This window comes from Branchiostoma lanceolatum, chromosome 3 (assembly GCF_035083965.1).
Source record: "Branchiostoma lanceolatum isolate klBraLanc5 chromosome 3, klBraLanc5.hap2, whole genome shotgun sequence".
NCBI classification, from domain to species: Eukaryota; Metazoa; Chordata; class Leptocardii; order Amphioxiformes; family Branchiostomatidae; genus Branchiostoma; species Branchiostoma lanceolatum.
This window is the reverse complement of record NC_089724.1, coordinates 22,513,311-22,538,291: the sequence shown is the minus strand read 5'-3', so window position 1 is coordinate 22,538,291 and position 24,981 is coordinate 22,513,311. Positions and strand designations below refer to the sequence as shown.

General features: G+C 42.6%; 1 protein-coding gene across 3 annotated transcripts in view; it reads right to left on the bottom strand.

Annotated features, from left to right (window-relative positions):
* Window positions 1-24,981, bottom strand: part of LOC136431069 (polycomb group RING finger protein 3-like) — a 65,218-nt gene that overhangs the window by 19,568 nt on the left and 20,669 nt on the right. For all 3 annotated transcript variants that reach the window (XM_066422276.1, XM_066422278.1, XM_066422277.1), the window contains exon 3: window positions 2,337-2,433. In XM_066422276.1, the coding sequence (XP_066278373.1) occupies window positions 2,337-2,433 (97 nt within the window). The remainder of the gene's footprint in view (window positions 1-2,336; window positions 2,434-24,981) is intronic.

Sequence of the window (24,981 nt, the reverse complement as noted above, 5' to 3'; positions counted from 1 at the left end):
CATGTACCTGCTCTATGCATCATTCTGATAATCATAATAAGATAATGATAATGACATGTAATCGGTCCAATACTGACTTATAAGGAGGGTAAAGATATAACGCTTCACCTTCACAGCGACGACAGCACACCATAGTCTCTTTAAAATGTTGTGACTTCACTTGAGTTTCAGTTATCATGCATTATACAACATGCCAAGGAGCATTGCTGATCACAATATCATCCCCTGCACTGACAGATAAGTAGCTCACAGTCCAGGAAGCAGTCATACAGGTCACGGTTACAAACAGCTTACCATACTACAGCGCTTTAGAAAGCAGATGTTGCCTGGAGCTATCACCAACAAAAGAGGGATTAGCAGCAATTTCTGGCAGGCTATGTAGCATTTTCTACAGCTACCATTCCTGTAAAATGCAGGGATATGCCCGTCATGGTCGCAGAACTGATGTTATGTTGAATTTGCCATACTTGCTATCCTGACAGAGATATAAGTGACACTGCTGTGTGGGGGAGAATCTCCATATGTAAGTACTGGTCTATGTAGAAGTCCAGGCAGGAGGGAAGGAAGTAGAAAGAAATAGGGGATGGAGTCCACAGTTCCTGCAAGATTTCCCAAGTAATGTAGTAAAAATACGTTACTCTATTTCCCTGATGTCATAATTCTTTCTCAAATTTCTCCAAGTATCCTAGTACACCACTTCCACCTTACATTCTGCCATTATGCACTATGTTTTCATTCATACTACTACAGACTCACACCAAGACAAGCAAACATACTAAGTTAATCACAATACCTACGCTTTCATAGAGACAAACATCCCAATCCTCCCCCACCCACTTCTAAAGGATAAAAATCTGTCAATCACCCAGATGAATGAGGATCTCACAGGACATTACGTGTAGCTCTGCGACAGAACCTCCCCAGAATACCAACCAGCTCCACTTCACGCCAGGGTCAGGCCTGCTCCAGCGGCCTCCATGATGGATGAGGGAAGATTCCATGGGAGAGCCAGAGAAAATGAAGGTCGTGATGTCTGCGGGCTAAATATTACTTTAGTGCTATCAGGGATAGTGCGGTTATCAGTCATTACCAACTGGTGCAGCGCCGGAGAGGCTCAAAGTTTCCCACTGCAGGGGAGACAGGTAGAGCCATTACGCTGGGTAAGATGGTCGAGAAGGCAGCAAACGTGCCACGTTTATTGGCGCCATGTTAGAAAAAAATTTACACCCTCTCTCTTTCCTCAAGGTCAACCTGACATAGAAGATATGACTGCTGGGCATCATGGTGGAGACACTGCTGGTGTGTGCTGACAGCAGTTTAAAATCTATCCCTCTGCTACAGGAGCCAAGACAGATCTGATGTCAAAGGACTACCTTACAAGAACTGGGTTAGTAGATGTACCATCATGTCAAAGCAAAGAAAACCTTGGTAAGTTACAGCACTGAGACTTACTTTTGTCATTTTGGACCTTTTCTACCCTCTGAAGGAAATATGATACCAAGTACTCCCAACCCTTCCCTCGTGGAGTCAAGTACGTGTGTAGCAGCATTAAGCCTCCATTTACTTTGAACCAACACAGCAGTGAGAAAGTTTGTAATATTACCCCTAAACTATATCCAGTTCCTTCATTGCATTTGTCAATGAAGGAATAATGGAACACACCAGTGCATAAAGATTCAGCCTATACAGTACATCAGATGTTTCCAGGTTTGAGCCATATTTAAGATTAAGCCTGTCAGGTGGTGACACTGACAGGCCAGAACTAGACACAGAAACTGCATCACTGTTGTATTAACCTGACCTCGTTGCAGGGACGGTCATCATGAAAGAACAAGACCGAAGATGAGAGGGAGTGATTCCTAACCAATGAGGTCAGAGGTGTCAGGGTCAACTCTCTGCTGAGGAATCAATTGAAGCAGCAGACATATTGGAGCCCAAGCTTCTCTGCTGCTAGCTTTCTGCTGAACAAGGGCTGTACAGAAGTCTTCTACATCAGCTTTTGCACAACCTGACACCTGTCATAACAAATTTCATCCCTAGCCTTCTCAGCTTCCATGTACTGATAACGAAATGGGATAGAAGTAACAACACAGAAACTAGGTATGAAGGAATGGCAGGTACTATCTCAGCACATGCATGTGGAAATCTAACAAGCAGTCTAGTAATACATATCCAGATCACTTGAATACATGAAGTTACTTTTAACTCTAACAAACTATTACCTTGACTTTCTATTTTTCTGAGAAACAACAGTTTGCTGTAGTGACATTACCTCAACTATCATAAGCGTACTTACAGTTATTAATTCCAGATTACAAGGCAGTGACTGTTCTTACCTGATGTAGTTGAGAGGATGGCTCTGGTGAATCACCTGTTTGCAGGTGGGACAGTCGTTGTTTTCTTCCAGATACTGCACGATGCAAGACTTGCAGACTGTGAAAAACAAGAACAACAAAAATACATCACAAGAATTTTAGACGGTGAGAACTGAACACATGTCACACACTTTATTGCTTACTGACATTTTATCTAGTAGTAATAGATGTGTATACTTGCAATGCCAAGTGTGGTGGGTTCTTGAACATGCTCATGGTGTGGCACCTATAGACTAGTGTCCAGTCTACAATACATGTAGGACTGCAGCCCCTTTCAGAAGGGTTCAGAATACTGACTGCTGCAGACTGGGATTCAAACCCATGATCATGACGTGGTCAGAAGAAACAGACCAAGGCAGCGGCTACAAATGTGTGTGATACCCAAGCCGGATTGGTCGGAGAAAGGGAAAAGGCATTGTGGCCGGATGCAGGATTTTCCTTTTCAAAAGGATCTTGGACCATTGTAATATCAGGCAATTCCAGTAGCTGCTTCCTCTTAAATTGCAGCTTCCTTTCAAACTGCACGTTACAAGCACATTGTGAATCCTATGGAGGAAACTATGCTATCTGCCATGGCCAGATGCATTTGTAGATATTACCCACAGGAAAAGCTGCAACTTGATTACAAACCAATGGTAGTTAGAGCAATAATGAAGGTACTGTGATGGTAGTTGAATGGACATTGTCACCAGTAGGTGATTGAACAAGACTTCCAGTTAAGTAAACAATAACATATAACATACTTGCTCAAACATTGTATGATTGTGTGTATATTTTCATTTAAATCAGTAACACAGCCAAACTGGACTTTCCATTTCAACACAGTATCAATTGGAAAATATTAGTATTCATATTTTGTGTAACATCTATCTAGCCCATTCTTCTCCAATTCAGAGTTGGAAGGTTTCATGGACACTAACTGCAGTCAGTCTATATGTTTACATGTCCTCTATACCTGTACAAAAAACAACCTTGCATCCTGATATCTCTATAGTTTAAGATATCAAAGTACACGTACACGTACCTTGTCCCAGTTATCAGTCATTGCATAAATCCAAACATAGACAGTTTTACTTGTACATTCTAATGTCTAATCTGATTACAAATATGTACCTTCTAGTAGAATAACCATCTGTTTATCTCTACAAGTCAACAGAATGCATGTATAGAAATACTGTAAATGCAGAAATGTTTGTGGTGGCTTTATGTTTGCAGCTTTTGCGGTAAGCTCTTAGTCGGAATCTTAAAACCACCACGAATTTTTCTGTCCTACCCCCCTATCTACTATTGTCTGAAACGCGAAATTAAGACCACCGCGAACACTCCATACCCTGAAATTAAAACCACACGAACTTAAATGCATTTTACAGTATGACCATTAATTTTAATGGATGTCATGTTTAGCACATTGATGACTTACAATACACAATTGCATTGTACTGCATACCTTTTCTGTAGTGCTAATGACCAAGATTGATAGCAATTATAGTGGAGATTCCTGTTTGAAGTTATGCAGTGAAATAGATTTCTGTAGAGGCATAGCATAGGATATTAGATCATTGAATGCTTTGCTGCACTGATATCAAAATTATTTCCTGTGGTAACTTGCAAATGGAGCATGTCACACATATGATATACTGCACTCAATATCCCCAAAATTTGGCTAAAACATAAAATGCATGTTTTAAGACAATTCAATCTCTTCAAGTTACACCTGGATAAACTTTGGAGATTACTTCCGGACGTTTCAAGATTGACATCCATCACTCTTCTTCAGCGTTATTAGAATGAACTGGCAGAACGAATCAATACTAGCACATCTAACTGTAAAAGCCAATTGAACAAGTCAAAGTCACTAACTTGTAAGAATGGTATGCAAATGTCACTCAAATGTAAATAATGTAGGGATAGTTCCTATATGGTAAGACAACACCATGGGAACAGTTGTTGCAAAGTAGGGCCACATAAAATACATGTGCTGGTAAGGCCACACCAATTTAATTTCTTGGTTAACAGATTTTTATTTTCAAAAAATATTTTTTTTAGAAAAAACAATTCATGAAAACAGAAGGCACTGTAGTCTGTTTTCATGTTTTTTTTCCAATTTTTTTTTTTTTTTTGAAAATAAAAATCCATTAACCAAGAAATTAAATTGGTGTGGCCTAAATTTATATTGAAAAGCTTTCTGCCCAAGGCTAAAACTGACAAAGCAGGTGGGACATGAGGACTCTGCTGCCTCCCAGCATGCTGGCTGTCGGGGTCATATCAAACAGTGTCCAACATTTGTAACATACATTCTCACTTCTGTTTAGGACAACTACTGGCCGGGGGCAAATACTTTGCCTGCATCTGTTAACAGTTCTACGGAGTGCTAACAGGGTGAGAGGTGGAGGGAGTCCTATAAGAACACTATATGAATCACCTCTCAGAGGCCATTTCAAATGGAGAAAAATGTTCTTTCTGCAAATCATCTTTGCATTAATAGTTTTAAAGAGTTACTGCAAGTCTAACAGCTGAATATCAAGCCCTGAGGAGGGTGACAGACATATCGAGAGAAACCCCGCATGTAGCATGGCCAATGCTCAATTTCATAGCAATCCCACTAGCATGTCACAGGGTAAGGGGTTTGATCCCAACCTACCATCAGACTTGCTACTTAAGTAAATAAATTCTACATCTGCTTTGTTACCTTCTAACCTTCTAAATTCTAACCTCTATGAAAAATGGAAGTATTGTTGGGATGTGTCTGTGCGTCCGTGTGTCTGTTTGTATTTTTGAATATTTGTGGTTGACGGGTAGTGATGGTATTTTCTACATAAGTAAATTTAGGGATAATGATAGTCAAGGTTAATTTTGGACCCCCTGGCAGCTGTCCTTGGTACTGAAGCAGCATTTCCATTTTTTGCATCTTTTGTCCTTGACATGCTGTGATTTAACATAGTCAATGTAAAATGATAATTTGAAATGTTTGGTGGCGTCAAAGTGAGAACCACAGGTAGCACAGACAACTATGCAGGTTGTCCACTGTGCAACCATTACTGAACAGGTGTTACAAACCTTAAGTATACAGTACACAAAAATTGTCCATGTCACTGGTCTAGTTCATGACCCAGGGCCCAGCACGGCTGGCAGGTCGCCAGGGGTATCTGACATCTACCCAGACATCACTAATTGAATCACGCAGGCCAGAAGGGGTCAAACATTCTGAGAGGATTACTACTGGTCCACTTGGCAATCTAATTAGTTGCATTAGTCTGACTAGGGCTACAATCTGGCTGCTGGCTTTGAAGCTGGCCAGCTCGGAGGCAGGACAATAGGCAAGCTTACAGAATGCACACCTGCCTGCTTATCAAACAATATTGGGTCAACGTTCAAATCCTTTGATGATAGAAGAGGACTTGAAAGCAATTTTCCAGTGGGCACACCTGGGAGATGGGCAGAGTCAAAGGACTTATTGTATGAACCATCATTCACCGCACAGTTGAGCAGACAGGACATAATCTAATAGAGCAGTCATCAAGTACATGTACTTCAACCCTTCTCCAGTAACATCACCTTTCACATTCAGTTATAAACCGTTCAGTATCAATGCCAGTAGTGAAGTTGTAGGACGTTTACTTGACGGTGCTACTTAATTGTAAAAAGCTCCTAAATGAAACCAACTTCAAGGTGAAATATTCACGCCACATCTCGTAAGGTGCTGCTGACAGTGTCAGAGTTTACAATGGGGCATTGACTGTGTATATAGGTTTGACATCCAGGTGATAGAATATGCAAGGTAATAGTTACTCAAGCAAAAGCTACTAGTCAAACAACTGTTTTCATATCTATCCAGTTGCTTGAGTAACTGTTACCTTGCGTAATGCATTGACCCTCTACTCCGATCAATTCTCAATGCCACAAATATTGATTCCAACATGCTGACTCGTTTCTAATCCCACTCATCATGGCAGAGGGCACAGACCAGCCACCCTAAAACCATCAAAGCCAGACCTCCTCATGGAAACATCATTTCACAGATTTCAATTAACTGTAGACAATTTGGGTTTAGAAGAACTGTCTGATGCAGCAAACATTGTGGCATTCCAAGACTTAGTATGACATTACAAATTACCAGTACCTCAAAATCTAAGTAACCTCAACATTTCCATCACTTCATACAATATCAAAAATATTGTAAAGCCATAGACTCTATTAATTTTTGAATCAATATTTCCGAAAAAATTCAAATATTAAAACTACCCGTAGAAGCTACATGTAGCCTTACCTGCCTGCTGACAGCTGTTCCTGTATGACACTATCCTATAGCACACCTGGATTGTTTAAAGTGCAGGTGCTACCTCTATTGTGTTATGACAAAACAGCTAATGACCTGGAACATAAGGATCGCCTTTTATATCCAAATCTGCATCTAGGCAAGAATTGTTGCAAATGACTTGTAAGACATTAGTTGTGAAGAATGCCAGGAAAGCATATCAAACATCTGTTGTTATAATATTTTTAGGCTAAATCTAGCCATGATGTAACCAATGGCCAGACAGAAATCCAGTCTGGAACTTCTGTTGTGACAACACTGTCTGGACACCAGAGGCATTTGTCAACTCCAGGGCTGCAAGGTTTGTTCTGGGGCTTTTCCATTTCAGGGTTGACAGGACATGGTTGATCCGGCGTCTTTTTCAAGCTATCTCTAAAGATTGTAGATTGTTTGCTTCCATTACAGTGGAATCTACGAGTTTTACCGTAAAACCCTACAACCGTGAAGGGACTGCGTCAAGGATCTTCTTGGGACTGGAGATCAAGGAATGTTAGAATGGTAGTGGGAAGGAACATAAGGTGTTCATGCCCTGCAATGCATGTGGATTGGTAATTACAGGTGAAGAAATTTGAATGACTTAAGACTTTGTGACTTTAAGTCCCTTTACCTCCATGGATTTCAGCCACTAACAGTAACAGCAGCCAATTCCATGGCCATGGAAATGAACAATCTACAATCTTTGGAAACACCCGCCTATTTCTTGCAAAAAATTACATTATAGCATTTTGTTCAGTTTTCCTTGGACTATTACTTGAAGGGATCCATCCTCACTCAAACAGTTCATGGACTTCTGCAACTGGAACTGACTGAAGGTAGTACAGCTAAGATTTGCCATGGCAAACATGGTAAGGTGGATAAGAGCTGAAGAGGCCAGAAAGAGGTTTGTCGGCTCAGCCTAGAAGTACAGAGATGGAAGGAAACAACTGAGTCAGCAGGCTGCTTTGGCTGACTTTGTTGTCATAAGAACAGGGAATTGTAACTGAGATCAGAAGATGTTTGTCTGCCCCAGGACTGATCATAACATCATTACAAGTTAGAAGTAAATGTATACTACCTGGCGTGGAGACAAGTGGTTAGTTTCAAGCTGAACGATGATCATCAAAGTGTGACTTTACTCAGATGTGGAAAGCAGCAAGGGTTCTTTTTTTATCCAATAGACTAAAATTAATTATCGTTCTGATGTCATCTGGTGAGACCTATTACATGCTGACTTTTAACATTCCAGCCTAAACTATCAACCTTTCACAGCCGGTTCCTTGCTACTCCTGAAAATGGTTCACTTTGAAACATTACCCTGTTGTCAATGGGAAGTGCTGATTAGAAACCAAGATAGGATCAGTTGGGAGTTCCTGTGATATTAAAAGCTCCACAGGCTGAAGGCCTAAAGCAGGGCACAGCCAGCCCAGGAATCCTGGGGTTAAGCTGTGGGGTCATCTGGAATCTGATGAAAGAAATCTGGACCCAAATACCGAACAACAGTTTCTAACCCTCCCAATATTTCATGGTCTAACCCTTGAGGTTATAGCTTTAGGTATACCACTATTAAGAAGTAATGAGACGGTCGTTATAAAAAAACATAAAATGAACCCTGATAAACATGACCAGATGGTACTTTCTAGCCAAACAATTCAGGGTATTTATATTGCAACATGACAACATGGGTCTATTATGCAATTTATACCTGATCCCCCTCAAAGACAGCCAAGTAGATAAGCCCACTCCCCATAAAAACGTAATAAACATAGCTACACTCGCTAAAATGGGTTGTTTTTGTTCCAGCAGTAAGAACCTTGCCCCCCTCCATAATGCAGCCAGGTGGAACAGCCCACCTCCCTCATCATGTGACCCAGTAAACAAAGGCCAGACTGGCGGGCCCAGCTCCTGCCAGCTCATTTGCATATTAACTTCAATTCCTTATAAAACTAAGACAAGATCAACAAAAACAAATAAACATATGGACAAAAGAAGCAGACATTTAATTTACACATTCAGTAACAATTTGAGGGAAAATGTGGGATTTTTGTGGGAATTACATTGAAAAACAGTCTCTGACAGTTTGATTGAGTGCTCTCAGCACACAACCCAGTCCACGCCTTGTCCTAATTTGCATATAAGCTTCCAAACTACATTTTCACTAAATATAAGCAAACAGTCAGATTTAAACACAAACAAATAACAGTTGGAGAGGATCCCTACCATGGGATGTCAGGGAGTTATGATGAATATGTTACTTGCCCCTAGCAAATGTCAATTATACCTAGGGGAAATAACATGTTAGTCAGATGTGCCTACATACATGCCAAAGGCAGGCATCTACCTTATAATCTACTGTAGAATGATTTCCAAAAAAGTAGGCCACATAACAATTAATACCAAGATAACTAAGATGAATAAGAAACTTCAAATAAACTTGGTCCTTTCAGGAATTTGGAAGCTCCCTAGGGATTTAGCTGTAACACCATGTTCATGTTATTTGCATTTAGCCTTCGGGCATGAATTTGCAATAAACTTATTATTATTGTTATTGTATTCTATAATATTCTTATTATTATTGTATTATAATATTCTTGTTATTATTGTATTCTATAATATTCTGTGTTTTGATTTCATCATGATAATCAAAATAACATCACTGAGGTTTCTCCTATGTGGCTTCTGTCAGAAAAAAAAGAGATATCAAATTATCTAAGCCTAAAACTTAAATGCATGTCATTATTCATGATTGAATTACTTCCCATCGTCAATAGAACAATTATGGATGGTCTAATAATTGACAAATAGAATAACCCCCTTCCAACAAGATTTCAAAATGCTCTTACCAGTCACATCTCCCCATATTCATAGTATCCTGTCAGTATTCAAACAAAGACAACATGACATCCTTCCTTCAATGTATAGTGTTACAACAAAGCAAACAGTAGCTACTGCTGTGTACTGTGTACTCACTGATGAAGTTTTGGGTCACCTTTCACATGCATTACTACTATGTACTCGGATTCTATACCATATCATGCACCTTTGTAAGATGATAATTCTAATTTTAAGCAAACCATATTTTCTTCCTATAATAAGTGAAGGGACTAACTACCTGAACATGTTTACAGGGTCCCACTCTGCCCCTGTCTGCCTGCTGCAGAATTAATCTAGTGTGACAGGGTTCAATAAAGCATGAAGACAGCTTTTGTATTTCTGCATTCAGCCTGCCCAGGGCAGGGTAAAGCCTCCAGCCTTCTGTCTACATACACCAGCACTGCCAGACATGGGCAAGACATCTACTAATGGTGTAGATGCCTACATATTTTGATGACGTGTAATTGGTGTTAAAACTTATCAGTGTAAACGTTCTTTAATGGAACAAAAGTTGTTATTCATCCTAGCAACATGATCTAGTTTGATGGTAATCAGTTACTGAACATTTTATAAGCAGAGCTTGTTGCTTTGCATGCAGCCCTAGTTTCTAAATTTCAGGGGGAAATCAGAGCTTCCAACACGTTTTGGCAGTATGTTTTAATGGTCTAGAGTACTGAAATTAATAGGTTAAGTAAGATTTAAAGCAAACACCCTATTCAGTTAGTCAAATCACATGTCCCATTTTGAGACCACTGCGATAACTATATAATTACAGGTAACCTTGACTATTCACATTTTCACTTGGCTTGCTCAGTATGCAGCCATGGCCAAAAGAGACCATCTAATCCCTGTAAATATCACCAGTAAAGCTTTATGGGCAGTCTACTGAGCCTACAAAAGTATGTACGGTCGTTTGCATGGTCTTCCACACCAAACACCCAGTAAACCAGCAAATGAAAATGGTGGCTATCATATTACAGCAACACATAATTAGACAGACTTCTGGATAACATCACTTGCCATACAGTACACATTATCAAGTGGCTAGACACTCTTTTAAAATACCTGTCTGAAGAACAAAACCCAGACTATCAGGTGTCAACTCCATCAATAACCTAATAGACAAACTTCTATAGATATCTTTACCAGACAGAAGATAGTCAGCAAAACTAAATGACACAATCTGTATTTGAATCACATACTGGTACGTTGCCACACATACCAGATCTAAACATATATTTGGTAGATACAAGATGCACTTGAAACACACAAGTTTTGTTAATTGTTATGACAAGTTGGGTTGCACATACACATACATCTAGTGTCAGACTGACACCTTCCTCAATGTTGTCATTAGCACTTGAATGGAAATTCTAAATGTGCATTCTTGATGTGTATTGGGTATGTCTATATAACCTCCTTGGGTATGTGTATTCCATCAAAAATGGGGAAAGTCTAAGTTGCCAGTAAAGGACACTTCCTGTAAGAAGTAAAATTAGACCTTGATGAAGAAGTTTTTGCTATACATTACTATGATCATTGTGACAGGTCTTATAATGTCTTAATGATGTAATGATCACCATTAGTAATTCATTTTTATAATGACATCAGACAAAACCATGAGATACATGTACATGGGGATCGTTTTACCTGCCAAAAACCCAACTAAGGGCAAAGTGAGTGCTAAATACAGACTAAGGAAATGTGTGTATGTTAGTAGCCTCCGTTGCAGTCCTTTTCCCCGCAGCATTTTTTTTTTCCAATTTTTTTTGGTGGGGGGCGGCGCGTATCTGTTTGGGATCTCGTATCCGCCGTGCCCCTGTGTCCGCTATAGACCCTGTGTCTGCTGCTGGGGACACAGGGGCACGGCGGATACGGGATCCCAAGCAGATACGCGGCGCCCCCCCCCCCCCAAAAAAAATTGGAGAAAAAAAAACGCTGCGGGGAAAAGGACTGCAACGGAGGCTAGTATGTTAGTAGATTGAACATCAAGTAAATACAACTGTTTATGTTGCAAAGTCCTTTCAAGGGATGATACTCTCCATTTCGGAAGAAAACACAGAAGTGATCATACATTATTGTTTGTCCCACTTCTGGCCAGACTCTGACCCACATAACCTTTGACCAGCCCTGGGCAGAATGCCTGTCTGGGTTATACCAAGTGTCACTCACCCTTCAATCATTTCAGCAGACTCTGGCATATAAATATGCAGTCCCTTCATTCTGCTCTTCAGTGCAATATCAATTCTATGTGATCCAATTTTCTTGCTCATGAAAATTAGCTGAAAGATGATGGGGGGGAAACACAGCATTTGAACCACCCAACATGACATATGATGACGGAGCTGGAATAAACATGGTGGGCAGTTCAGAATGTCTGTTTCATCAATCATACATTGACTACAAAGGGCTCCTCTAATTTTCTATTCAGCACAGATCTAGGTCAGCAGGGAAATAGCGAAAAATCAAAACCTTGGCAATTATGACATCAGAAAATTATAGACAAGTCTTTCAAACGGAGTGTTATTGTCACATACATGTAATACCGATTTTACTGTTGAGCAGCCAATTGAATACCAATTCCTGAATTACATGAAAATCTTTTTAGCAATACAACCTGTCCACCCTGTACACTTATGTACATGTGTGCCATTCACACTTCAATGCCATCTCCAGAATGTCCTGGTGACACCAAGGTCGCCAGTTGGCGGGCCAAAATGGCAGGAAATCCCAACAGCTGAAAACGAAATTACAGCAATTCACATCCATAAACTTCAAGGTCTTCAGTCCTCACACACACTAATGAGCTTTTCTTGCAGTTATGTGCTGTAGCAGTGATAAGACATGTTCGTGCCCTTTTTTCTTATCCCTCGATAAGCAACATCTATTAGGATATTTTAGTGGCACAAACCAGTTTGGTAGGTTGGGAGGCCAAGAATGTTAGGAAGAATAGCAAACATGTTATGCTGCTGTGTCTCCAATTCCAAAGCAACTTCAGCTGTAAGCAGATTATTACCTCCATATAAACCTGATCATGAGGCTTGCCTAAAACAGCCTGACACCTGCAGTGATCTGAAAGCCATTCTGGAATCGTGACTGAAATTTGCCCGAGGAAAAGTTGTCCAAAAACTGTCACCGACAGCTTCACCGTATTTTCAAGTATTTGAAATGGAAGTCACCTTGAAACATCAGTTGAATCCATAAGGTCTGTTATTTTCTCCATCCTTCCTTCTCACCTGTACTTTTGCCATTCACCAACCATCTCATAGCCAGACAACTGTGCTCTATCCACAACATTTTATTCCACCTGACATTCTTCTCCGAACATTACTGCAAAGCTTTTATTTCCATGCGTATTTCTACTTCCCCTCAGTTGCTTTATCCAGCCAAGCATGTTTGAAAGGAAAGGCTCTAAGCTAATGCCATGTCACGTTGTTACATGCATGCACCATGTGGTTATTCACTCCAAGTAGACCAGAAATGGTTGGGTAATGTTCTGTGACATGAACTTCCAAATCCAACGGATCCCTGCTGCAAATACCTCGTGAGAATGTCACGATGTAGATCCCTCAGAGGTCAACCTAAATATGGCATCTGTGCACAGACTCAGGTGAGTTTAATGTGAAATCTGCCAACAATACCCTGGAGTATACATCCATAGTAAAAAGTAGGACAGTTGGGGCTCCAGTGGGCTCTTCATTTTACCGCTAAATCGTAAATGTAGGTATACAGTTGTGTTTGTGTTCTAGGATTTGAATGGCCTATAACCATAACTTAAAATAATGGCCTTAATATATACTGCTTTAGAACAGCAGTCCAGTCTGTCTCCTTCCCCATCTTTAAATTCATGTAATTTCTGAACGGCCCTTCAGCTAGCTATTGGTTTTAGTAGACTTTCCCGTCACACTCTCACCCAGTCTCTGCTGACCTGGTATTTTGACTTAAACAGCCTGTTTTTAGTTCAGTTTTCAGCAGCTGGCTGTAGCTAGTGCTGAAATATTTGAGTAACAGCAACATGTAACATCTGAACTGACATCAGACCAAGTCCAGAGTCATAGACTGTAAAACATGCCCTCCATAAAATTTTACATTGGACATTTGGACATAAACATATACATGAAATTTTAATCTCTACTGGACTCAATAATGCTAGTTGGATCATGGGTAAATATGTGACCATTTTTTAAAGCTGGCTGCTGAGATAAAGATATCAGTTTTCCTTTATCAGGAAACGTTTTTGATGATGACACAAAATAACTGAGTAGGAGGATATCACCTGTTCAATGGTGTAGTGATATACACACTTGAGTCTACAAGCAGGATAGTAAATCGGATATACAGTATCTGCATAAATGTACATGTACAATATGCAAAACTCAAGTTCTTCTGTACCACCACCAACAAAAGCAAGCGACTTTCTGGGGGCTGGATAAAGAAGTTGACATACTTTTGTCTGTGGTGTACATGGGTACAATAACCAACACTGGTATCTTTTACAAGTAAACAAAGCCAGACCAGGCACTGCTTGTTCAGGAGCTTCAGGTTACATTTCCCCCACAGTGCTTACATCAAACATATCTAAATCTACGTAGCGTGGCAGAACCAGACACAAAGATGACCGCATATCGACACTTTGTTGTGTAGAAAAAAGGTCACAAAGACCAATCCTCCAAAGTACGACATAGCCTCCAGCAAAAACGCTAAAATGGCCTGCTTAAATTTGCCCTTTGCACAAATAGCTTGAAGAATCTTTTGCCTAGAGGTGCCAGACATATGATAAAGCACAAGTCAAACTTCTTTCCAGACAAAGGAACCAAGATGGCCAGCAGCCAAACAAATCCCCATAAATCAAATACAGATAAGAGCCAAAGCGCTGAGTCCTACAGGGAGATCTGAAGTTTATACAATAGTTGGGTATTCTGATCTGCCACAAAGGTGGATTATCACTTTCAGTACAGCACTCTAGTTGGCAGGGCATCTAACACCTGCTCTTGAGCAAGGAAGAAGTTCAAGGCTGCTTATCTTGCTCCTCAAGACTGAGAAGAAGGATGAGATTTATGATAGGCTACACTTGACTGCCTCCCAAGAGTCTCATAAGTCAGACAGAATAATGATAAATGGGCATGAGACACAGGGCTGGGAATGGGAACTACATTTTATTCATTATTGTCTTTGTTCCTTGAGTAACCACATTCAGCTCAAATCCAGTGCCAATGCCAAGTCTGTGGACAGCAGGATGGTAGGTGAATGGCTCTCAGTCTCAGGCACCCATCCAGATACTATGTGTACATTTGCATGTACAAGTTACCTGTAGTGGTTACAAGACCTTTCAAGGGCAAAATGTAGAAGCTACCATGTAAACCATATTAATGATGATAATAATAACAATACATAATTACTTAAAGTAGATGCTGATTCAGAAGAACATCCTTAAAACCAGTTACCTGGTCGCAGATCTTTGACGAACAGTTGAAAACATTAGCTGTCTCGAGCTCGTGCCATGTTACCTGAGAGACCTTAAATTAGTCCCTTGAAAACATTAGCTGTCAATTAGATTGACAACCTTAGAAGAACCTTATAGGGAGAGGATACTCATATCCAGAGGACAATGATCTACCATGGACATGAGAGCAATCACCAACTTGGCAGTATTCCAACTGTTAAATGTTTGTGTCAAATTTCAGTTAACACACCCAAGCGTTTGATCAAGTCCTTAATCAAACCAGAGGAATACACAAATAGATCAGCTATATCACAGCTATAATAAGCATTTACATTAAAAACAGAAACATCCATACCTGCATGCATTGTAAACTACACCCTGTCAATCCAAATTGAAGTTTAATTACAATCAACTTATTTCGTTTTATTTCCATAACAGGATCCACAAACTATCAGCTATCATCTTAATGACCTATGTCAAATTTAACAGCTACCATTTGTACTTTATTGCAAGGTTGACAGACGCATCAGGCCACACCAATTTGACGAGCTATATGTATTTCTCTGATATTTACAATCCAATCTTATGACAGCATGCTGATCACAACATGGAATACATTCCCACTGGATGCAGAAAAAATGCAAAATTTCCAGAATTACTAAAAGCTGTTTCCAGTTATTTACAGCTGGGACCATGCAGACAATCTTACAAAATTGCAGGTAAGAATTGTAGCAACCTGCCATTTCACAGGTAATAGTAATAAAGTACTGCATAGTTCATGATATCCCAGGATATCAAAGCCGGATCCCAGTCAGGAAGCAGACAGATCGACAACAAAAGCCATCCTAGCAGTTCTCCTGACCCTGCTCGGAACATCACATGTTTGGATGAGGTCTGCTTCAGATGACAATCCAATAATAGTGACATTCAGATTCATGGTGCTGTCCCGGATTGCTTTAGCTGATAGGAGATGAGCTCAAACCAGTCATCAATCTATGGCAAACATTGGTAATGGCTGCTGCCTACAGGCAGTAGTACTAGTAGTAGTGGGCAACATCAAGCCAACTGTACACACTCACGCCGCATCTTCAGAAAAGACCCTAAAAAAGCCGCATAGTCCCTGTTTAAGACTTTATTCAGGCCCACATCCAGACTAGTTTCTCCTTGGTGTCGCTTTCTCGATGGTTTAAGGCTCCTACAGGGTCATACCACACAGTACAACATTGTAAAGGCAAGATTACAAAAAGCAAAAATGAATTATATCGTTGGGAATAATGGGCAGGCATCTTAACTTTTAAAAGAGATTATTCCTGAATTCCGGTCTTACTCATTGTGACGATTTGAGCGAAGGCTCAAATATGCTAATTAGCCGTTCGAACCCTAGCTCACGTGATCAGTAGACACGTCATCCACGCCATAGCCACGCCAGCGTGCTAGCAGTAACACGGTTCGAATTTCTGAGTATGGTGTTAGGAGAGGGAGGTATCACCTTACAGCAGCTACGCGAAAACGCAGCTCTGCAGCACGCAGTGGACACCAAGTACGCGCTATCGGGAGCCGGAAAGAAGAGGAAAGACGAAGGTAAGCCGCTGTCCCCAGAAGCATTCGTGTACAACTTAGACAGCTCCGAACCGAAGAAGTATGATGAATTGTCTCTCGGAGAGTTTGTGTCCGGATGTATGGCGTTGTTGCGTTCTGAGAATCTGCCACGTTCGGAGTTGCTCGGCCGTCTCTCTGTGCTGCAGTATTGCTTCGACAGATTGGCTAGGTACAAGTGGGCTCACGTGCGTACTTTCCATGCTGCCGCGGTCAGCGAGGCAATGAGCGTCCCAGGCGTGTGGTCGGACTGGGCGCATTTGAAGGAGATGTTTTTCGACGGAAATAAGGACAACCTCAAGCCGGCGGATTCCGGTGATGGCGGCACGTCAACACAGACAGTACCGCAGATATGCTGGGGCTTCAACAAAAACAACTGTTTCCTCTCAACGTGCCGTTTCGACCACTGCTGTCGATTCTGCTGGGAGAGCAAGTCAATGAAATACAAGCACGCAGAAGCCGACTGCGAACGCAAGAGGCGGGAAACCAAGCAGACGCGAGTGCAGACGGCTGACACCACTGCGTGATAAGCAAGCCCACCCAAGGGCACGGGGACCGGCTCAAGAGCCGGGGACACTACCGTGCGGAGAACTGTGAGTTTGGTTTCTGTTTGTCCACGTCCGTCTCCTTCTAGTAGCCACGTTCAGCTCGCTTCTGTCAGTAGTTTTCCGTATTTAACTCGCCACAGTGCGGATAGTTTCAACAGCCTTCCCTACGCAGATTGTAGCGATGTGTCAATCAACACAGACGATAGTTCTTGTGTTTCCTTCAGTAGCGTCCGACATTCAACTCGCCACAGTGAGGATCATGTTTACAGTCTACCTTCCACTGACGGTAGCGACATGTCCATCCGCTCAGACAATGCTCCTCGTGTTTCGGACAGTTGTTTACAGTTTTAACAATACAGATATGACAAGAATTGGTACAGATTCTTTCGTCTCGTTTCCCCTCCAAGAGGGCGTCGCCGCCAGGCAAAGTCAGATAGTTCTCGTGTTTCCTTCAGTAGCGTCCGACATTCAACTCGCCACAGTGAGGATCATGTTTACAGTCTACCTTCCACTGACGGTAGCGACATGTCCATCCGCTCAGCCAATGCTCCTCGTGTTTCGGACAGTTGTTTACAGTTATGACAATACAGATATGACAAGAATTGGTACAGATTCTTTCGTCTCGTTTCCCCTCCAAGAGGGCGTCGCCGCCAGGCAAAAGTCAGGTTTCCTCTAGAGCAGCCGATGTTTCCATGACTGTACATCCCCCAGCGGGCGTTGCCATGAGGCACAATTCGAGTGACGGTTTTCAGGTCGGGTGTACCTGCGACTCTACAAGTGATACTCCCCCAGCGGGCGTTGCCACAAGGCACAATTCGAGTGACGGTTTTCAGGTCGGGTGTACCTGCGACTCTCCGAGTGATACTCCCCCAGCGGGCGTTGCCACAAGGCACAATTCGAGTGACGGTTTTCAGGTCGGGTGTACCTGCGACTCTACGAGTGATACTCCCCCAGCGGGCGTTGCCACAAGGCACAATTCGAGTGACAATTTTCGGGTCGGGTGTACCTGCGACTCAACAATTGAAGAGTCGACCCGGTCAGTTTTTTCCGTATTCAACCCGCCACAGCGCGGATAGTTTCAACAGCCTTCCCTACGTAGATTGTAGCGATGTGGCAATCAACACAGACGATAGTTCTCGTGTTTCGTTCAGTATCGTCCGACATTCAACTCGCCACAGTGAGGATCATGTTTACAGTCTACCTCCCACTGACGGTAGCGACATGTCCATCTGCTCAGACAATGCTCCTCGTGTTTCGGACAGTTGTTTACAGTTTTCAACTCGCCACAGTGATGAGCGTAGCGGGTCTTCCCACACAGTTTGTAGCGATGTTGCAGGCACAGAGGCCAGCGGTTATCGTGTTTCCGTTCAGGATTTTGATGTTGTTGTAGCAGAGAGGGAGAAAATATTCGATTCTGACGAAGGGAGTATAGTTGCCGGAAATATCACAGACGGTATTGATGTGACGATCGAACCAAGCCTTGGTTCTAGTGTTTCACTTCAGAACTGCCACGGTTCACCAGTCACGTTCACGGCTGGCGAAAAGCAAGTAGTTTCAAGACATTCAGACAGCCATTCGTTGCACGGTGCGGACAATGTTCTTCTAGATATGACAAGAATTGGTACAGATTCTTTCGCCTCGTTTCCCCTTCAAGAGGGCGCCGCCGCCAGGCAAAGTCAGGTTTCCTCTAGAGCAGCCGATGTTTCCATGACTGTACATCCCCCAGCGGGCGTTGCCATGAGGCACAATTCGAGTGACGGTTTTCAGGTCGGGTGTACCTGCGCCTCTACGAGTGATACTCCCCCAGCGGGCGTTGCCACAAGGCACAATTCGAGCGACCACCTCAGCCGCTGGTCGACTTCGCAGTACCACGAGAACGAATTCAAACGCCTGACGGCCGGGCAGCACACAGCCAGCGTTGTTGTCTGCCCACGACATTTCGAGTTACTGACACACTGTAATCCTTCCAGGTACCTGCACCCTGCTACGGCGATTGGACTCAGACGTAGAGGACGCAAAGCTGTCGGCTTTCGCGGCGGGCACTTTCGCCAATTTCCGACCGCAGTGGAGCGCATTTCTACTATTCTGCGAGTTTTTCAAACTACCTGCTCTACCGACTGACTCGAAAACTCTCACCCATTACGCACAATTCCTTACGCGCTCCTTGCGGAGCCCGAGTAGCGTCCAGCTGTATGTACACGGGGCACGCATGTTGCAACGATTTCACGACTTCGAGCCGCCCGAGAACAGCTTCGAACTGAAGCTCGTCGTGTCTTCCTTCCGTAGAGGTTCCCCACATGTGCCAGAGCGAAAGCTCCCTATCACGCCTGCCATCTTGCTCAAAATCCGGGAGTTGTTGGACCTGACAAGGCCCATGCACGCCACGCTGTGGGCAGCATTCTGCGTGGCCTTCTCCACATTGCTACGGAAGTCGAACATAGTACCGCGATCACAGTCAGCATTCGACCCACGCAAGCAGCTAACGCGTCGCGCCATTCAAGTTTCCAAGGATGGACTCCTGGTTCAGGTGACTTGGTCGAAGACGATCCAGTTTCGGCAAAAGGTGCTTCTCCTACCATTGCCCGCACTGCAAGGGCATCCCCTGTGTCCTCAGTACGCATACGTCAATATGTGTAACATGATCCCGGCCGACCCAGACGGGCCGGCGTTCCTGGTCCCAGGTAACGGAGGCGGACTCATCTCCCTCACCCATGACACGTTCGTCCACCACTTGAAGTCGTTATTATCCGCGGCAGGCTTCACCCCAGGGAGTTATTCGGGACATAGTTTCAGACGCGGCGGGGCGACTTACGCGTGGCACTGCGGTGCTGACCCACAGGTGATTAAACTGTTAGGCGACTGGTCTTCAAACGCCTTCGAAATGTACTTGGACTGCTCCTTCGACAAGAGGTGCGAGTATTCCAAGCTGATCGCGGAGAAGCTACAGAACAGTTCGCTGGAGCCACCAGATTAGTCTATTGGAGGAACTGTTTAGCGACGACTGACTCCCCAGAACAGTTCGCTGGAGCAACCAGATTAGTCTATTGAAGGGACTGTTTAGCAAAGACTGATTCTCCAGATGTACTTGCAGCAGAAAGACTTCCTTCACGAAGCGGACTCCTATAGACATTATCAGCAGCCAACTTCGGACTCTAGTACTAGTAGCGGCTGGTTCAGTATGACAGCACATGTCATATAATCAAGTGTTTAGGACAGTGTTTATACATTCGTCTTGTGGCTTAGAGACAATGGTGCAGTTGTTTAAAATAGTTACCCACCTGTTAGGTTAAGGTTATTTACTCAACTGTTAGGTTACGGTTGTTTTAGTTTGCTCACCTGTTAGCCTTAGGCTGTTTAGTTTGTTTAACTGTTGGTCGTCAGTCTTCCTTAGCTTGCTAAGCTGCACTAGTCTTGGCGCTGGCTAATTTACTTACTACTAGTTTTGCTGTTACAAACAACGGCCGTATACCAGTTGATGCCACCAGTAATATCTTTCGGCAGCTCACACTTCTTCACATTCCTTGGTACCGAGGCCTAGTTGCTACAGACTCTCAGTAGCTTGTCACCACTGCTCCACCACGCTCCTCTCGTCGCACTCCCGCACTCTCCCCTACTCCCATAATCTCCCGCTGGGCTTGGTCTTGGTGTTCGACAATCTCTGCTATATATTAAAGTTACCAAGCCCATTCAGGCTCCTTCTCCTTCTTGTGTGAGAGTGCGGATAATTGTGACGATTTGAGCGAAGGCTCAAATATGCTAATTAGCCGTTCGAACCCTAGCTCACGTGATCAGTAGACACGTCATCCACGCCATAGCCACGCCAGCGTGCTAGCAGTAACACGGTTCGAATTTCTGAGTCCCGCCCACCCACCCGTGTTCGACAATCTCTGCTATATATTAAAGTTACCAAGCCCATTCAGGCTCCTTCTCCTTCTTGTGTGAGAGTGCGGATAATTGCCCTTAGTGCTAGAAGAAAACTACTAGTACTTAGTGGTTCAACAAACCACAAAATAAAGACCTTTCAAAGAATGACATAGTAAGATATCAATCATTTTGCTCAACTTAACAGCTGCATGTGTGGAGTGAACTTGAACAAAATGACAATACATAGCAGATATTTCTTGTTGCTATGCTTCATACAAGCACAAGCTGCTTTCTACAACAGAGGCAAGTGGATAGGTCTGAGAGAAGTGTCCCAGGAATCCCAAAGATTGCACGGAATGCAGAAAGTGCATGCTCTCTGGATGCCAGGCAACACCATATCCTAAACACACATGCCCAGAAAGGCCAGCAAGTCAGTGAGTGTGCATTCATAAAGGACATTCCCCTTCCACCCCTACAAATCAATCAAGGGTGGATTGACCTGCAAACTGTGGCATCACCTTGGCAGAATGCTCCAAAAATCCTAAACTTATCATATTTACAAAGAAATTACTGTTATAATGTATCCCAGAGTGACAAAATGGTCTGCACTTTGGGATATCCTTTATTGAGCAAAATTGCCATTAAACATTCAGGGTATGGCCCTCACATCTTAATAGATTCTGAATTTATCGACTTTGTAAAGAATCATAAGCTTGTCAAAATTCTGTGTATCTTGTCAATGTAAGAAAATAAGAGAAAACACAGTTCGCAGAGCATGAACATATGCCACACCCCACATCCCCAGACAATGATCCACACTAAGTCTGGCATTACACACGTCAATTTTTCAATATATACGCGAAGTGACCGGCCAATAAACTGAGTGAACCAGCTATGACAGGGAGGAATGGACGGGAAGTGTTCAGCTACAGGACAGGCGACCTTCAGTCCGCCACACAGAATCCGACAAGGTCGCAGGAGTTGATTGGCTGGCTGTGTCAGCCATGTGCAGGCTTTGTTCAACATTCCGCTCACACACATGGCTGTCATCTCCCTACCAGCCTGGCCTTGTCCACGAATCAAGTTCACTCCTGTTTTCTCTGTAGAACTGTTAAATGACCAGAGCTACAGGACAGGCTGATTATAATAATGACTTAACAAGATACAAATATATAACTGAAAAGAGTCCTGTGTTTCTGCAATGCCCATTGATCTTATAAGCGTAAAATGATTAACATTATGAATAAGGTCTCAACGGTACTAAGGTATGCATTGATTTTACCTGGCGTCCGCAATTTGTTAAACAACACGGTTCACTGAGCATATCAGCACTTCCAGGCTAGACCAGGAATTCAACCTTGACTTGAGATTTGAAAACATTTTAGCTAATAAAACAAGTATCATTTGTGTATAGAGAAATTCACATACATTGTAAGTGATTCCACAAGAGTATAACCCCCACATTCTCCCAGTCCTAACCATACTGATATAATTACAGCCAAGAGCACCCACCATAATGAATTGGGCAACCACGCGGGCACAGTACGCTCAATAAGTGATGTGCTGTGTTACCTGGATAGTGAAGGATGCAAGAACAACCTTCGCAAGCATAAAGCTTATTTCTAAGACTTGGGCAATTCTATATAAAGAAGGTGTAGAGAACTGCAAGAAGACTATATTTCAGTGACTTTAAGTTCACACAATCTTGCATGGTTCAAGTCATCAAGTCTTAAATTGCACACTTCTAGATATGATAAATATCTTGCTGATGATAAATCCAGTCAGCTTCTTCCCATTAAAAATATTAACAGCTACAATGGGAAGAAATAGTTCTCCACAAGGACTGACATCTATAACATCCCTTCCCAGGTACCACAGCTCCTGCAGTAGAAGCAGTCTGAAATGGACACCCCAGCAGAGAATCTGATCAACCACAACGCATGACCTTGTAATCAAAAACAGTCACCAGAAGTGCTGGTCTGCTGCCTGCTTCTTGACCTTGTCTTGAGGAGCCTTGACAGGTCTTACCCCCCAGTAGGAATGTATAGAGATGGGCAGTCAGACAAAAGATGGGCCTCCCCTCCGACTCTACCTTAAGGCAAGTAGACAATAAGGATGCTTGCTATTCTAATAGTAATATACAAATAATAAAAATTCTGCATTTCGTCACTTCCTTTGTTAATATCATTCACATTTCTGGTACAAATATATAATCATGATGGTTCTATGCACCATTCTGATATTATGTTTACATCCCATTGATATACATGACATTGTAATATAACACTGATTTACTGACAAGTTTGAGCACTCTTTGTCAACATGAAAAATTGCTTAGTTCCGAAGCCTGTACTCTTTCACAAAACTTTGGGCTGATCTTGTGAAGTGGTCCTTGCAACTTTTCCTTTCCTGTGCTGTGCATATGATATACCATGTACCAGGCATGTGTGTTTTGGGTTACAGGTTAACACTAAAGACAGGTGCAATGAACCTGAATCCTGGCCCAGATCCAGGGACAGCCTGTCTGTCTGGATGGCCTGACAAGAAGGTTGCAGCCCATGTCACTCAGATTAACAAGAACACAAACATCTCACATGCCTCCAGGCTGCATACATGTACCATATGGACTCACCATTCTAGCACTGAAGTAAACATACATTATTCTTGCCAAACTTCTACCAGCAAAATAGACAGGAACAGCAATCACCTGCTCTCACTGCAAATCACCCTGTACATATCTCAAGTGCTTTCTGCTTGGTCATCTTGTTTCCTGCCATTCAGGTAACACTGCTGTGATTCATCACTCAAAAATGCTTTGGATACAAGACTTTGTAATAAGTCAGGCCAGACACAGAGAACTTAGTCCTAAGCGCTTTGAGTCGGACTATGTTGGTCAATACGCTGTCCTGTGTCTAGAGTTTGAATCAGAGATTTTGTCACTCACACTACTTAACGTTGGGTAACCTAAATTCGTGGGGTACTTAAAGTCGGGATTTTTCGAAAACGGGGTATTTAGGGATATGTGCTAGATGCAACATCAGTAATACCGCTAGAAATGCAAACTTGACAGACTAACGCATTCAGAACACTGTCTGAAAAGCTTCGATAACCATGCATTAGAAGTTGGCGACGTCAAAACCTCTCCGTCCCTTATTGACAGAGTCTGGGGGCTTCGTGGGAGACTCACACTGCACGGTTGTTCGCTGGTTTATAAGACAAATGTCACATCTCCTGCCTGCTAAACACAATTATTTACAAGACAACTAATTAGAATCTCTTTTGCTAACCTACAACTGGACTCTAAGTGTGATCAATCATCAAAACTCCTCTCTGTTGCTACAACCTACGGCACGTGTATTTTCCCGCCGCCATATTGTTAACCAGAATCCTGTTGTCAAGCAGACGGCAAAGGTTTGTGAGGAACACTTTTTTGTCTAAATGCTGCGTATGATAGTGGACTGAGGACGATATTTTCCTCAAAGTTTGCTCCTAACACAACAAGGAACACATGGACATAGTAGTATTACCATTGCTACGGCATCCAGCTAACTTACCATGAATAATGTAACGTTACACGTTGCCGGATGATGACGATGGGCCGACTTTGAGTGAAGTTCTACCGACTCAACACACGGGTTGTTCCCGAACTGGCCTGATGTGTGCGGTACGGCCGTTTTTTCGTGTATTTTTTTTACTTGGACACGTCTATATCCATAGCACTCTCCTCAAGCTAAGGATGGAACGAATAGTTGCTGTATAAAATGTGATTAGCGGTAAGATATTCAAGACGAATCTTCTCTCCCGAATTAATGTGCCCCCCTGTCCGACAACACCGCCATTGTGCGTGCGGCGGACGGTAGTTTCAAGTTGAAATATTATGGTGTCAGCACGACTAGAGACAAAATCTACCATATATATGATTAGTGCAAAGATAGTACATAATACTGACAGAATTATAGAAAAAAAGGATGGTTTATTGTTCTGCTAGAT